Source organism: Poecilia latipinna, unplaced genomic scaffold (genome assembly GCF_001443285.1).
Source record: "Poecilia latipinna isolate Pla-1442-1.1 unplaced genomic scaffold, P_latipinna-1.0 Scaffold797, whole genome shotgun sequence".
Classification (NCBI taxonomy): Eukaryota; Metazoa; Chordata; class Actinopteri; order Cyprinodontiformes; family Poeciliidae; genus Poecilia; species Poecilia latipinna.
This window is the reverse complement of record NW_015113413.1, coordinates 441,290-456,628: the sequence shown is the minus strand read 5'-3', so window position 1 is coordinate 456,628 and position 15,339 is coordinate 441,290. Positions and strand designations below refer to the sequence as shown.

The 15,339-nt window shown below is 37.6% G+C and overlaps 1 protein-coding gene and 1 non-coding gene across 3 annotated transcripts in view; one reads left to right on the top strand and one right to left on the bottom strand.

Annotated features, from left to right (window-relative positions):
- Positions 1–6,234: 6,234 nt before the first annotated feature.
- On the bottom strand, positions 6,235–6,321 carry trnar-ucu (transfer RNA arginine (anticodon UCU)). The gene is given in 2 exon segments: positions 6,235–6,270; positions 6,285–6,321. It is a non-coding gene; the product is annotated as a tRNA-Arg (tRNA).
- Positions 6,322–9,527: 3,206 nt separating this feature from the next.
- Positions 9,528–15,339, top strand: part of pitrm1 (pitrilysin metallopeptidase 1) — a 15,683-nt gene continuing 9,871 nt past the window's right edge. Inside the window, exons 1-11 of one of the 2 annotated variants that reach the window (XM_015046903.1) lie at positions 9,528–9,851; positions 10,689–10,794; positions 11,099–11,205; positions 11,356–11,507; positions 11,596–11,710; positions 12,584–12,680; positions 13,407–13,567; positions 13,654–13,780; positions 13,878–13,966; positions 14,054–14,182; positions 14,278–14,391. In XM_015046903.1, coding sequence (XP_014902389.1) covers positions 9,808–9,851; positions 10,689–10,794; positions 11,099–11,205; positions 11,356–11,507; positions 11,596–11,710; positions 12,584–12,680; positions 13,407–13,567; positions 13,654–13,780; positions 13,878–13,966; positions 14,054–14,182; positions 14,278–14,391 — 1,241 coding nt within the window. In that variant the 5' untranslated portion in view covers positions 9,528–9,807. The remainder of the gene's footprint in view (positions 9,852–10,688; positions 10,795–11,098; positions 11,206–11,355; positions 11,508–11,595; positions 11,711–12,583; positions 12,681–13,406; positions 13,568–13,653; positions 13,781–13,877; positions 13,967–14,053; positions 14,183–14,277; positions 14,392–15,339) is intronic. The other variant, XM_015046902.1, reaches the window with a different exon arrangement.

Sequence of the window (15,339 nt, the reverse complement as noted above, 5' to 3'; positions counted from 1 at the left end):
TTGCTTTTGATGAGCGCCGTATGCTAAATTGACATTGTTGTGGTGGAAGAAAAGAAGTGAAACAAAACATTAAAAGAAAAAGAAGAAAAAAAACAACAATCCACCCCAAAAAAATGTCACCCTGGTGAAATCCGATGGCACCACTTCAAAAGTGTGACACAGAAACATATTGGCGGCTATGAAATATTCAGCAAGGTTACAGCGAGGCTGCAGCAGGTGGAAGCACTCTGCTGTTCAGGCTCCGCTTGTTTTACACGGTTTCATTTAGACCCAATGACTTTATCAGCACAGCTGCTCACAACCAATTTCTCCCAAGGGAGAATGTACAGCAGCGTGCAAAAGTTTTAAACCACCAGTAATTTCTTCAGTATTTGCCATGAAGCAGCCAGACTTCCTGTTCATCTCTCAATGTGCTTTTGATCAATAGTTCTCCAGGCTTCCTGAAGGTCTTTCAAAGTTTTGAAGTATTTTAAATCCATGTTTTCTTTGTATTCTTATATTGCATAACTTTTTTGTCACATATTTCTTTTTGTTAATCACACATTTTACATTTTTTTATATTTTTCTGCTCTGTCCTTGTCTTTTCTGTCTCTTTATAATTGCTTCAGGCAGTCTAATTTGCTTTATTTTAAAAATATGATTCAGTTTTTGAGCATAAACTGTTGAAAATCATGAAAATCATACAAAAACACCCAGAACCTGCCACCAAAAGGAATGTCACCATGTATGGTTCTTTATTTATGTTTTAAAAATGGAGCTGCTTTTTACCTACACAATTCATCTTTATTGTATAATTGTACAATGGCAATACAGCAAAATTCAATACAAGTTGTATAATAAGAAGATGATGACATATTTGATCTTTGTTATAACGCCAGAAGGATAACTATGGTTTCAGAAACCAAGTATTCCCTCCCTGTTTGTTGGTGCTGTTGGGAACCATAGCAGCAGCTGCAGAAAGGAAAGACACTCATGTACAGGTGTAGATGGAATTACACACAAACAGATATGGAGAAAGATCCAGTGCTGGATGCTCTCACACCGAGATTTACCCTCTGAGAGAGCGAGCGCATAAAAGAGAGAAATTCTGTGGGAATGGAGGAGCGCAAGCTTGAAAGGGAATGCAGAAATTGGAGATATAGCTGTGGGTGGAGGGCAAACTAACTTTGAACATTCATTGCTGTGAAGTTATTATCCGTCCTCTCCAGAGGTCACAGCCAGGGCTGGTGGGAAGGCTTCTCAAACAGAGGAAAAACCTCTCACGTACTGAGCTCAGAGGGCATAAAATGAGCTTTTTCTTATTCCCCAGACTTAAAAAAAAAAAGTCTTTAAATATATAGATGAATAGATATGTGCATGCTGGCTGAATCTGTGAATATAGGGCCAGAGTTTTAATAAACTGTAATTGTGATGCCAAACCTCACTACTATGAGGATAACTCACTAACCAAATCACCCTCACACAGGATTAAGACCCGACCACGAGAATAAAGTCAACCAGGACTTGGAGGATCTTCGGGCCTTCTGGGCCCATTCTGTGTGATAGAGAGTGGAAATTCCCCAGAGTGTTTTCAGCTTGGACAAAGTTTCACCGGGAGGCCGCATCAGGGTTTTTTTTATCCATTTACAAGATGTTATTTATACGCTGGCAGATTTATACTTAAGGTAATCTTTACATTTTACTGACATCCTTCTTCTGACTGGAACTAAGAGAGATCTGATTATAACATAGTGTTAGTTTTCCAAATTAATGTCAAAACCTTTAAAAAAAAAAAAAAAAAAAAATGAAGCTCCTTATTTTGAAATCACATTTTTGTGTGGATTTGAGGTTTGAAATGAAACATGCTGCTTGGTGCCACAGCTGGTGGGTCGTTTTTGAACTGCAGACATTGATTACTGCTCTTGTTTTCTCAATAGCCATCATCAGGGTGAACCTTAAATCCAATTTTTATTGTTTTTGAAGCCGCCTCCATGATACCTGCGTTTTGAGGCAGTCTGCACTGATCTGTCTGAACCAAGTATGTTTGCTGGCAGAAAATATGTTTTGAAAAATTTTACATCTGAAAATCCAGAATGTCCACCAGAAATATGAACTACTGAAACCAATAAATGTATTTTGAATACATAAATCAAACTGACTGAATTTATTTAGCGTATTTCTAGTCATACTGACTATTCAAAGCATTTCACACCACATTCGCTCTCACAAACACACACATTTATAAACCCAGTATAAAAACTGATAGGTGACTTGAGGGTAAGTGCCTTGCCCCAGGGTACATCATCCTTATAGGAGTAAACTGTAATCAAGCCTTCCACCTCATCTATATGTATATCTGTCCTCTGAAGCAGTTTAATGACTTCCAGGACAACATGAGCCTCAGTAATAACATGCTGTTGAATTTGTCCCTTTTGAAAACTAATCTAACATGCAAATGTGTTTTCCTTGGCCCACTGAAAGCCATTTAGGCACCTTAGGCTAATTAATTTTCTCTCTGAAAATTCTACCAATAAAATTATGTTTAATTTAAACACGCTTTCTAAATATAACCGAATAAAAACAAATGTGTAAATGGTAAAACCAGAACGTAGCCATAAAATTAGGTTTTATTTATTTTATTGTTTTTTTTATTATATTATTATTATTATTATTTTCTTTGGTCCGCTTGGAAATTATAGAATATACCATTTGATATAAGCAACACATTTTTTGCATTTACTTCACCACGTTAGGCTTTCTCATGAACTGTTTTAAAGAAGACATGAGTAATACATTTCTCCAGGATTTCTGAACGTCTTTCAATGTTTTTCTTTCAACTTTTGCTTCTTTTCAACTCATTTTCTGTGCAGTTCTTGTACTTGGCCTTTGGAGCATAATATTAAGGGTGAACAATATGAAGAAATGTTGGGTGCAAGAAGAACAAAGTGTTTCTGAATTCAGAAATCGGAAAATGTCTTCTGTAGGAGTTTTTTAACTGCAGCTACATGAACAAAGTTTACTTACTATGAGAAACCTAAAGTTGGATGAAATATTGTTAAAAGCCCCTGTAAAATATTCCGCTAGCTCCTCAAAGCAAAATATAAATATGTAAAGATTGATTCAGATGTTTTGCGTCGTAAGTGTAACTAATGTTCTGACTCACATAGATGTGAATGAATGTAATGTCCTTGTAAGCCAAGCTTTGTAACCATGTGAAATTACATGGCTGAAAAAAAATGTTTTCTTCGTTTGTAAAGGTGGATGAATGTGTAGAAAAACATTTCTGAGTTTATGGAAAAGTCCTGATTGGACAGTAACACCTCAGCCAGAATGGAGGTTGTCCCGTTGCTGAACTGCTTTAAAATGAACAGGATTCCCTAAAATGAAAGATCTGAAAAGCTGGGTGAGCATTCATGAAAATGGATTGAAGTCAGTTCCACTGATTATTGGGAATGGCAGATATATATATATTTGCCATTTTTTTCTTTCAAAATTGATGCTCATTTGACTTCTGCTTTCTTTCTAGACATGTCTGTCCCATTTTCTATCAGAAACAAGATTTTTGGAATTATAATCTGCCAAGGCTGATGTTTGGCACAAGTCAAACACCAGAACTGATCTGAAAGTAAACTCTTGCAAAATTAACAGCTTGAATTTTTCTGCAGCAAAATTAAAACTACAGAATATTAATAATATGTTTTGGAATCAACTTGGTTGAGCACTACTTTCTCCATCCTAACACATAATTTTACTCCTGCAGTACTTTATAAGAGGAACTCTAAACACATTGCAATAACCTCTGCTCTGATTGGTCCCTATCAGTTGTTACTGTCTAATTATAAGAACATATATCCCACCTAAACAGCAAGTTTTCTGTTTATACCTTGAGCTCCATGTGCAAACAGGGCAGAACACTTTAATACATGGATATCTGCTCTTTATCTGGATTTCTGACTGCATGAGATGCTACAATGTTAAGTGGAATGATGGATAGATTAATTTTACACATGCACAAACCCTTCTTTCAGACTATTTTTTGTCAAGGTTACAAATCTTCATTTGAAGCACAGTATAAACTCTGCGCATGGAAATCTGTAAATAAGATTTGAAACTCTACCCAGCTTTAAAAACAAGCTACTCATGAGATATTTTCTTCTCTATGCTAAGAGGGTTTTTTCTGTTGTTGTTTTATATATATTGTTGCATAGGAGTTTGAATCAATCCCAATTCAAAACCAGCACAATGTCAGCAGACAAGCCCACTGTGGGGCTTTTAAGAGCCAACAAAAAGCTCAATAATGAAGCTAAAACACTCGACCAAGAGAATTCACAGCCAGAACTGCTTTAAACCCAGTGGCGTCACTTGCCATTGATTTTAGTTTCTGTGCAGACACTCTGTGTGGCGTGCCTATGCTCAGGTGGCTGCATTGTGTTTGTGTTTGATGTGCTGCTTTTTAATTTTTGCTTTGCCACAGTCCAAATAAAGTCCACAGCAGCCTCAGGCTGTGTGTCCAGGGAGTCTTCTGACTCTGTGGAACGCAGGCAAACGGCTGTCTGTAAAATCCATTCAGATTAGCATCAGAAGGCTACAGACTTAGCTGGCAGATTTGTAGGTTTAAAGTGAGAAAAGTAAAGTGAGGGTGCTTTCAGAAAATAACGCCATCAATGGATTTATTTAGAACCAAAAATGAGACATAATGGGCTAAGGAGCAAAAATCTTGAATTTAATCAATATTTGTTTGAGCCATGCTTAATCTTCAAAGCAATAAATCCTCCAGGTACTTTTACTCAGGGCTTCTCCAGGTAGTTGGCAGGTGGTTTTGTATGTGCTTCTGTTAATTTAAGTCTCCTCATTGCGCTCTGCTTCTCTGTTTTTCCCCAGATGGACTCCATGTTATTGAGATCCGTCCTCTGTGGAGGTAAGGCCATCTGTTGGAGCAACGCACTCTTCTTGTTGACTTCTTCTACTTTAGTTGAATGTTTGGTATACGTCTTACTTGCAATTTGTCACAATCCACCTTTGTGTTTACGTTTGCAGAGCAGCACTAATGAAGGTGTGAACCTCGAATCTACACAGCGAAAACACAAAATCTTACCATTATAAACGAAAAATCTACCAGTGAATAAATACTTTTTTAATGAATATTAATGAGAATCCTATTAGTTGATTTTTCTGGCTTGTTTTCCTATAGTAAAGTTATTACTGAGTTTGTTTTTATTTATGAAAGGACAACAACTTGTAATAAAAGCGATAAACTGAGAGACATGCAGCTGAGTTAGAGCATTCCTTCCTACACACTCTTAGGGTTTTTGTTTGTGGTCTTCACACATTTAACACCAAATGTTTCAATAAGTTTCACCTCACTCAATAAGTTTCAAATTCACATTTCTGCAAGATCAAACGACATACCCCCCGCTAATTCCTCTTCAGATCTGAGAGGGATCTGCAAATTAGGCATGAGGTTTTGAAGTAAACGCTGTTTTGCCACCACGTTTCATTTATTTTCAGCTCCAACACTCTAATTGGCCCCAGAGGTGAGGAGGAAAGTGGATGCGATGTTAGTATGGACTACAGCCAGCTATTCACCTAATGCATCACTTATAGAAAAGTCTGTGAGGACTTCTGACATTTCAGTGTAGGAATTCTTTATCAGATGTCAAAAGTACAAGCAAATCTCAAGCAAGACTGAAAGCCACTAACAATCACCAATCAGTTTTAATTAGTGAGATTTTGACTCTTCTATAATGAAATGTGTCTGAACACTGAGTCTCATCTTCTGAACATAAAAAACTCCTTCCATTTATCCAGGTACATCAGGTTAAATCTAATGTCATTATTCCATCTGTGAAGTCGCATAACAGCAACACTTACACTGAGGGAAGACATGAAATAGTATCATGTTTCCATGCTTGTTAAAAAGTCAGAAAAAGCTTTCTGGATAAATATCCAAGATTTGTTTAATGAACTTAAAGCTTCCCTGACATTTTCTGGGAAAGCCATATAATCCCTAAATAACTCTAAATAATACTGGTGTGATATTTAATATTGGTATGTGGGGTATACTTTGAAAAAAAGGCTATTTTTTTTCTCTGTGGAATGTTTTACACTAATAACATATTCTTTAAAATAAATTCAGTATTTTGTGAAACCTTTCCTCTACTTATGAAGACCAACTTTCCAACCTCAGAGGTAGTTGGGTTTTCCTGTACCAAACAGATAATAAGCCCTCTTTGGTTTAAGGAATGCATAATGCTACGACTCTGGTGGGACTCGAACCCACAACCTTTGAATTACCTCATTCTGTCTAGAAGTCCAATGCGCTATCCATTGCGCCACAGAGCCTTTTTATAAGGCTGCAAAGAAAATACTCAGAAACATTGTTGTGTTTACCTTCCTATAAGTTATGTATCCATTACAGGCAACTGTTTTGATTCAGATTCAGATTTCTCCAGGCATAGAATTGTGCATTACTTTGAATTTTCAGAAATCCACTGAAATCCATTTCAGTTACTGTTTCTAATTTAGGCAAGATGTTGAAAAAATTCAGTTTACATCAGTAAAAGCCTCTGTACTTTGATGATTGTTTTTAATATTGCTGTTATACTTGAAACAAACATACTGAGCTGTGGCCTTTGAGCAAAGTGGACTAACCTGTCATGCCATTTTTATCCATAAATCCTGCCTGATTGTAAATATGGAGGCAGTTGTTGCTGGGGAAAGAAACACAGACTCGTAGCAAACTGCTGATGGATGGCGAAGCAGTAAAAGACGAAAGGAGGTGGAAGAGCTGGGGGTTTTGTTTTCTATTTGACACTGATGGATCGCCCGGGCCTGGATGAACCCACGTCTGGACAGTCCAGACGTTTATAAAATCCTGAGGATTACAGAGAGGGAAGGAGCAGATGAACCACAGCACAGCCATCCACTTACATCCAAGCTAATATCTTACACACGGTCTAAGCAATTTGATTTTTGCATTATCTATGTCTACTTCCATTTGGTTTGAAGACTGTTTTTGGTTGTTTCAGTTGTTTGCCGACTTAATCCTGTTTCCTTCAGCTTTACAAAAATCTAATTTATAGCTTGACCAGCATCTATTTAATGCTTTATTTAAATAATGGCTTCAAAAGCAGCAGGTGTGCAATATTTGGTCAGCCTAAAAGAGGCCTACATAATCCTTCTGCCTAACTTCAAGTCACCATGAAATGAAAAATGACTTTGTAAAATTGTTTGTTAATTTTCCACCCCCACAATTTTATCCTTCGTATTCAAAACCTGCAAAATATGAACACTACTTTCCTCTTTCTAATGCAATTTTTTTCATAGTGCCAGTTTTGACTTTTTCATTAATTCATTCCAACATAAGCCAAGATTCAAGACCTAAGTATTAACATTCAATCCACGTCATGCTTTATCATAGTTTCTTTTCATGTAATACATTTTTTATACCTTTTATTAACCTGCTCCACACTCTTTTGTGCTATCTCTTTTCTTTCTTTTGATAACAAACATGCAGTAACTCTGTGAAGTTGAAGTCGGAGGAGTCTGCTGCTCTGTCAAAAAGCCTCTTGCCTCCTCGCCAAGGCCTCCTATTCATGCTGCTGGAAAGTCTCCCACATGCTGTCAGTGGAAACACAAGGGATGACCGTGGGTGCCTCAAAAGATATTCACAGAAAAAAATGAAAGCCAGTCACTGCAGTCGCTGTCGCAGTTGTGCTCAGTACAGGCAGGCTGATTTTTGCAGAAAGAGCGCATAAGGGAAATGACTAGTGTTTCTATTCCAGTCCCCCAGGATCTCATGGTGGTTCTACGGTTTACATCCTTTTTATGACATCCCTTTATGATATCCAGTAAGACTGCTTCCCTTGCTTTTTCCCATCTGAAAGTGCAGACACATGCTGTAATAATGGGGTTCGTGTTTTGATATGCCATGAAACTGCCTTAGCAGCCCCCCACTGAGAGATTATTAAGTGGAAAGGGTTTGGGATAATTACCAAAAGGCACAAATCTTTGGGTCCTGATAATTGTTCAGGTTGTCTGTTTACAACAAACATACCCTGAGTGAAAAAAAATATTATTATTATTAATAGTAGCATTAGTAGTTGTATTTTGGGTTATAGTCACTGTCATGCAAAGAACTACGACTCATAAATTTATTTCTTATAGTGCTTTGCTAAAGCAGATTATTCTTCATGAACTATTTTATCATCAGGCAATTTGGGTAGGGATCATCTCTGAACATCAGTTCTCCATTAGATTTAGGCCTGGACTTTGACTATGCCATTCTAATACATACATATACTTTGTTCTAATGTATTCCAGTGTAGTTCAGGTTGTATGTATAATCAGTGGGCTGCTGGAAGGTTGGTCTTGATTCATCTTCCCATCAACTGTGATTAGCTTCCTTGTTTCTTCTGTAGCTTCACATCCCCACAGCATGATGCTGCCACCCACATCTTACATCAGGGATGGTGCATTCAGGACAATGTGAAATCTCAGTTTTGTATTTGTCTTTATCACACCCAGCGATCAAAAAGCTCCACTTAGTCAAAAGAAAACAAAATTATTTTATCATGATAATATTAAAAGCACTTGAATATAAAGTTGAATTGAGATGATCAATCAAAAATAATAATTATAATGTTTCTCATACTAAAACGTAGTTTACATTTGCACTCTAACTCCATTTCGTCACATAGTTCATCACGAAATTAAAGACTGATATGAAAAAGGTGAAAATTTCTCACAATAAAAAAATAAAAGGGACTGCACATTGATAGTACTTTCCTTGCAATAAGAAGGTTCTAATCCCAGTTTGGGGTCTTTCTGCATGGAGTTTGCATATTCTCACTGTGTAGTCTTATGTTCTCTCCGGGTACTCTGTCTTCCTCTTACAATACAAACACACGATATGATCGCTCTAAATTGCCCTTAGGTGTTAATGCGTGTGCATCTGTCCGTTGTTCTTCAAGGATAAGTGTCTGTTGAAAGTGGATGGATGGATGGATGGATGGATGGATGGATGGAAGGATGGAAAAAAATAAAATCATAGGAAATGTTAGGAAAAACGCATATTTTTCATTCAAAAAGTTAAAGACAAAGAACGAATGCTTTATATTATATTTAATTCAGTAAATACGATTATAAGTAAACAATAGAAAAATGGTGGAAGTTTACTTGCACATTGCTACGTTTGGTAGTAAAATATAACGGCCAAAATGAGAAATGTCCTAAAAGTATTAGCCACCAAACTATGTTCACATGGCGTCACCTCGTGGAAGTAAATTGTAATTGCATTTTATTTCTCCATATGATTAATGTAAATGAGGAAACGTCGCGTCTTTTTATTCCCATGAGTTGTTAAAACAGTTTCAAATTTAGCGTATTAAAAGCGTAGTAAATTCTCCAAATGCTCTGCTATTTTAAGTCAAGTCATCGTTTGGTAACCTTAGAGCTCTAACGATACTCAACCAATCATATAGTTTCTTCTTCACAAGCTGACCAATCAAAAATGAGGACGTTGAACGTCATTTGCCCTCTCACGCGTGTGAAAAATTGTGCAACATCTAGCAGTAGAGCACCATTACGGCTGGATCGGTTAAAGTGGATGACAGATGGTTTAGAAATCTGCGATTTGCGCCGGCGTGACGGCCATCTTTGCATGAGTGGTTGAACCAGCATGTCAGCTACACAACACGGCATGAGAGGACACAGACCGGGGATGTTGAGTCTAAATACAGTGAATTTGTTCAGAATATGGTAGAAATGTGTGGATTGTAGCCGGACACAGACAGAAAATAGTTTATTTTTGCAACTGGTTTAAAAATAATGTTTCGGCTTACGAAGACTGTGCTCCAGAGACTTCATGTGCGGTGAGTTGGTGAATAACGGCACTCTTTGTACAAAGCCAAGATTTATTTAATGTTTGTTTAAGGTTGTAAATCCATGTCATTCATTATTGACTTACCTGTGCGATTTACAATTATGTGAAAACACACCCGTTTGCATAATGAAATTAGATACTTTGCTTTAGTTTTGTATTTTTTGTTAGACTTTGTTAAGCCAGTTCAACCTCTGAGATTAAAACTCATTTGTATATTAATTTAATCTGCAACAGACACAATGTGTTTAAAAAGGTCAAATAGCTTCAGGGATGAAATTAAGCATGTTTAACTGCGACACAACATCCTGTGAATGTGACCACCTTTTTGACATCAGTAAATTACAGCACACATACAAGGAGGATCTAATTCTAAAATAAAAAAAATAATATATATATTAACCTAAATGAGAGGAAATTATAAAATAAATAGCTCAGATATTTGTATCAACATGTGATCATTGAAAAGAGGGGGATCAATGCATGTGACCTGGGTTTAACCTGATTTTGCTGTCATTGATTATGTTTGTCGCTGAGGTGTTATTTTAGACACACGAAAAAAAAAAACATTTAAGTTCAACTTAACCACATTAAATGACTTCAAATCTGAGGAGTAGATAGAGTTGTCATTATATTGCCATTTTAAATTGTACAAGTGTTGTAGCATATTTGGTGGACATGTCAATTCTGTAACATAATTATGTTCTTTTTAACATAGAGTTGTCTCTTAATTATGAAGTTTCAAAGAAAATAGGAAATATATGCATGCACAGTTTCTTGCCAAATTCTCTGGAGTCCTGATTGAGCAAGTATGTGCCTGATCCTCCAGGTTGAACGGACGACACCAAGCATGGAGGCTGAGGAGCTCATCAGCTAGAGAACAGGGTGTGGAGTACCAGCCGGGGCAGAAAATCCACGGCTTCACTGTCAGAGAGGTAGAAGCAGCTTTCGCCTGGCTGATGCAGTAATTGATCATCTGACTGTTTTGTTTCTTCTCTGAAAATTTGGATGTTTTAGAATTTTTTTCTCCCTCAGTATAAAATCTCAAATGACATGATTAAATCAGTAAAGTTTTACTGCCTTATAGTCACTGTGGATCTCAGTACGACAACAATATTCTAAATATGCTACATTCTTGTGCTTCCTGTGGTGTGTTAACTGTCTTGTTAACACATTTTTAGTTTTTGTGTCAGTAACCTTGAAGTTAAACTTGGTGCTTCTTATCCCGAACGTCCTCAGGTTGCGGCCATCCCTGATCTTTGTCTCACAGCTGTGAAGTTAACCCACGATAAAACTGGAGCTCAGTACCTGCATGCAGCCCGGGATGACTCAAACAACCTCTTCAGGTCGGTTAGCTCTTAGTTCTAAACTGGTGGCAACTTCTGCTTAATCTGTGGAGTTTTTAACAGCATTACAGCTGCGTCTTATTTGTAAATAGAATCAGAAATGGTTTTCTGGTTTCATAGTTTTTCTTATTTGCTCTTGCTGTTGTTCAGTGTCCAGTTTAGGACGACCCCGAGGGACAGCACAGGGGTCCCCCACATCCTGGAGCACACGGTGCTGTGTGGATCTGAAAAGTACCCCTGCAGAGATCCCTTCTTCAAGATGCTCAACCGCTCGCTGTCCACCTTCATGAATGCCTTCACAGGTTCGCTATTATTTGGTTGTAAATATATTGAGACGCCTGTGCTGAGATTGTGTTTATTAATCCTCGCTTTATGTTTCTGTGTGAACAGCCAGTGACTACACGATGTATCCATTCTCCACCCAAAATGGGAAAGACTTCCAGAACCTTCTTTCAGTTTATCTGGATGCAGTTTTCTTCCCTTGTTTACGAGAACAAGATTTCTGGTGAGATTCAGCTGCACTCTTCATATTGACCATGAGCAACTAGAGAAAATAAACTCTGCTTATATTCTGATAAGTTAAATTAAGGTGTTGTAAATTCATAAATTACATTTTTTAAATGAAAATATGCTTTTGACATGCAGACGGTGGTACTCTGTTTCAAAAAGGGGTTTAAGATCTTGCTTTAAGTTGTATACTCTTAATAAACATTACAGATGTAATGGTAAATTGTTGCTCTTGCAGATTTTGTTTTATCTTGTTCTTTACTTGTCTGGCTAGCTTTTTATTGGAGCTTACAAAAATCACATGCTATCGCTAGGCCAAACCATAATCAATTAATAATTCAAGTGATTAGTAGACACTAATGTTCTTCTGTTGAATAAAAACAAAACTGAAGAAACAATCACTAGTTGGCACACAGCTTCAGTCATTACAGATAGAAACTAAAGATCAGGCCTGAAATCTGGGTCTAGTGATGGACTGAGACCTTCAAAGTCACATAGAGACGGTCACAAAGTCGGCCTTCTATCACCTGAAAAACATTTCCAGGATTAACGCTCTAATGTCCCAGCAAGATGTAGAAAGTCAGGTCAGCCATGCATTTATATTTTTATTAAATTACTGAAAATCAAGACTAAAAACCCATTTGTTTTGATTCACCTTTAGTAAATAATTACTGGAACATCACTAAATATAATCTGAATTCCAACATTTCATTACTTTCCTTTATGTATGCTGCTGCAATGTTTTGGATTTTTATGTTTTATTGTGTTGAATTAACTTGCTGTGCAAATAAGTTTGCCTTGCCATGTTTTTTAAAAGCAGTTTTTTTCTCTTTGCATATCTAACTGGAGTGTTTATGGTTACTCTGTTCAGGCAGGAAGGCTGGAGGCTGGAGAATGAAGATCCGACCAATCCCAGCTCCCCGCTGGTGTTTAAGGGAGTTGTGTTCAACGAGATGAAAGGAGCCTTTGTAAGTCACCATCACGTGCATTTCAGCGTGCACACAATTACTGTTGCATTTTTAGTTTATTTAAACACACAGTTCTGGTGCTTTTAGTTCACCACATACCCGGCAGTCAGAATTTGTCATAAAACTACAATGTTTCATCTTGGCTTCGTCTTTTCCTTGATCTCATTTCAAAATGGGAGGAGCTTGGTAGGAGATGAGGTGTGGGGAGGTTTCCAGGTTTCAAACCACAACAGTTTACTAAATATGCTCAACCAAGCTTCCAAAAGCATCATTTAGCTGAGTTTTTCTTCTTCTTTTTACCAGTTCTTCCAGGCACTGTTGCACTTGAATATTTCTTAGTAACTTTACTTGGTTTATATTTTTCATTAGCATTAATTAATGGAATATTATGTTTTATACAATATCCATTTTTACTAAGAGTTATGAACACAGCAACAAAACCAACAGATCAAATGGTGAGTGGTTTCGTTTTTAGAGGCTTGATGTGAAACAGTGATATGAGGAATTGTAAAATGTAATATTATTCTTAATACTTAGGAATAATGTGCCTAATCTTGATGTATAACATCATTTTAGCGTTTCCACTGTAGTTATTAATATTTTTAATCTTAAATCTTGAGTATTTAGATCAGGACTTCTTCTCCTTTGTTCAAATTTATTTGCAGGATTACATTCAACCTTATGACAAGTGAGACCGCTGATCTTTTTTTCTGTGTGCTTTTCCAGTCAGACAGTGAGCGTTTATACGCGCAGCACCTTCAAAACAAGCTGTACCCTGACCACACCTACTCTGTGGTGTCGGGCGGAGAACCGCTGGCCATTCCAGACCTGACCTGGGAACAGCTTAAGCAGTTTCACGCCACACACTACCATCCCAGTAACGCCCGGTAAGGAAGCACGGCGTTCCCAACACTGCTGCACAGGAATGGAAACTGGGAGTTAAAGAATATCCTTCATTCTCTTAAATGTTCAGGTTCTTCACTTATGGAGATTTGCCTTTGGAAAACCATCTGCAGCAAATCCAAGAAGAGGCTCTTTGCAAGTTTGATCGCATCAATGCAAGGACAGAAGTCCCATCTCAGCCTCACTGGAGCAGTCCAGTAAGAACACGCGTCAAACATGCACGCTGTTTTCATAAAATCATAAACTTTAGCAATGGCTCTGATATTTCTGTGGATTTTCACTGTTTTTGTCCAGAGAGAAGACCATGTGACTTGCAGCCCTGATGCTTTGGCTCCAGATCCAACTAAACAGAACACTCTCTGTATGAGTTACCTGCTGGGAGAGTAAGATCCGACTTTAATCGATAGTCTTGGAAAATTAAAGTCCAGCTGTGTGATTTCAGCCTGACTTGTTTCTGTTTCTCTTCTTAGCATCACAGATTCCTTCGAAGGATTCACTCTCAGCCTGCTGTCTTCACTCATGGTGTCTGGACCAAACTCGCCCTTCTACCAATCCCTCATCGATCCCAAGATAGGAAGTGACTTCTCCTCCGTTGTTGGGTTTGTACATGAACTTTGCTTGGAAGAATAGTTGACCATGCAAATGTTGCATCCTAGAGGTTTTTGGAAAAACTGTTGTTTTTTTTGTCCCACAGATATGATGGAAGCACCAAAGAGGCGTCCTTCAGCATCGGCCTGCAGGGGATGGCTGAGCACGACACAGAAAGGGTCAAACAAATCATCAACCAAACTATCGACGATATCATAGAGTGAGTCCCAGTACTCTGACTTCTTCTTTTAACCAAGTGAATCATGTTTCATCATTTGCATATTGTAGTTTGCAGCAAAGTTACAAAGGATTAAAAGTATCTCCTGGTATCAGTCAGCATTAAATATGCAGTGGAATCATAATGGACGTCGTGAATGAATGGAGGACATGAGGGACATGGTGGTCAGGGAAGCTGACAGCAGAACTACAGCAGGATTTTAAACCAGAGCTGGTTGGTCTAAAGGTCACAACACTAATCTATATTGTCTTTACAATATAGATTAGTTATGGTCTGTTATGGTCTGATGACACTAAACTACAATGAAGTAGCAAAAAACATGTTTCAAAAGGAGCAATAAGGACAAACAAGTTTGCATTTAGATGTCAGACTTTTCCAGATCTGGATAAGTATGAACAGAAAATAAAAATAATTCAATGTCTAGACTTTATTCTTTGTCACATTATCTAAATGTTTTCCTTCAGTGCATCCTTTCTACCTACTTTGTATTCAGGGAAACGATGTTTCCTTCCATCTTTCTGTCTATCAATGTTTTTGCCAGGGAGGATGAAATTCTGAATAGTTTGTCCAAATATAAATCAGTTTTGATTCAAAGCATTTAGATATTTCATAGCTGAAGATAAAGAATGTTGAATCATTACTCGGCACTAGTCTTGAACAAAAACCATGAACAACCAAATAATCACTTTGTTTGAAGACAGTCCAGCTTTAGAAAGTCTGAGCCAGAGAACAGAACCAAACCTGACAGGTAATCTGAGGTGTGACCTGCGGAGCGCCGTGGGGAAGACGTTCTCACAGTGTTGGCTCAAAACGCGAGAACATGTCAGAGCTGATGGACTCAAAGCAAAACGTATGGAAGAGCTAAAGGTCAATGAAGATGTGTTGTTCTTTTTGTTTAACTGAACAGGGTAAATGTTACATTATCAAGTT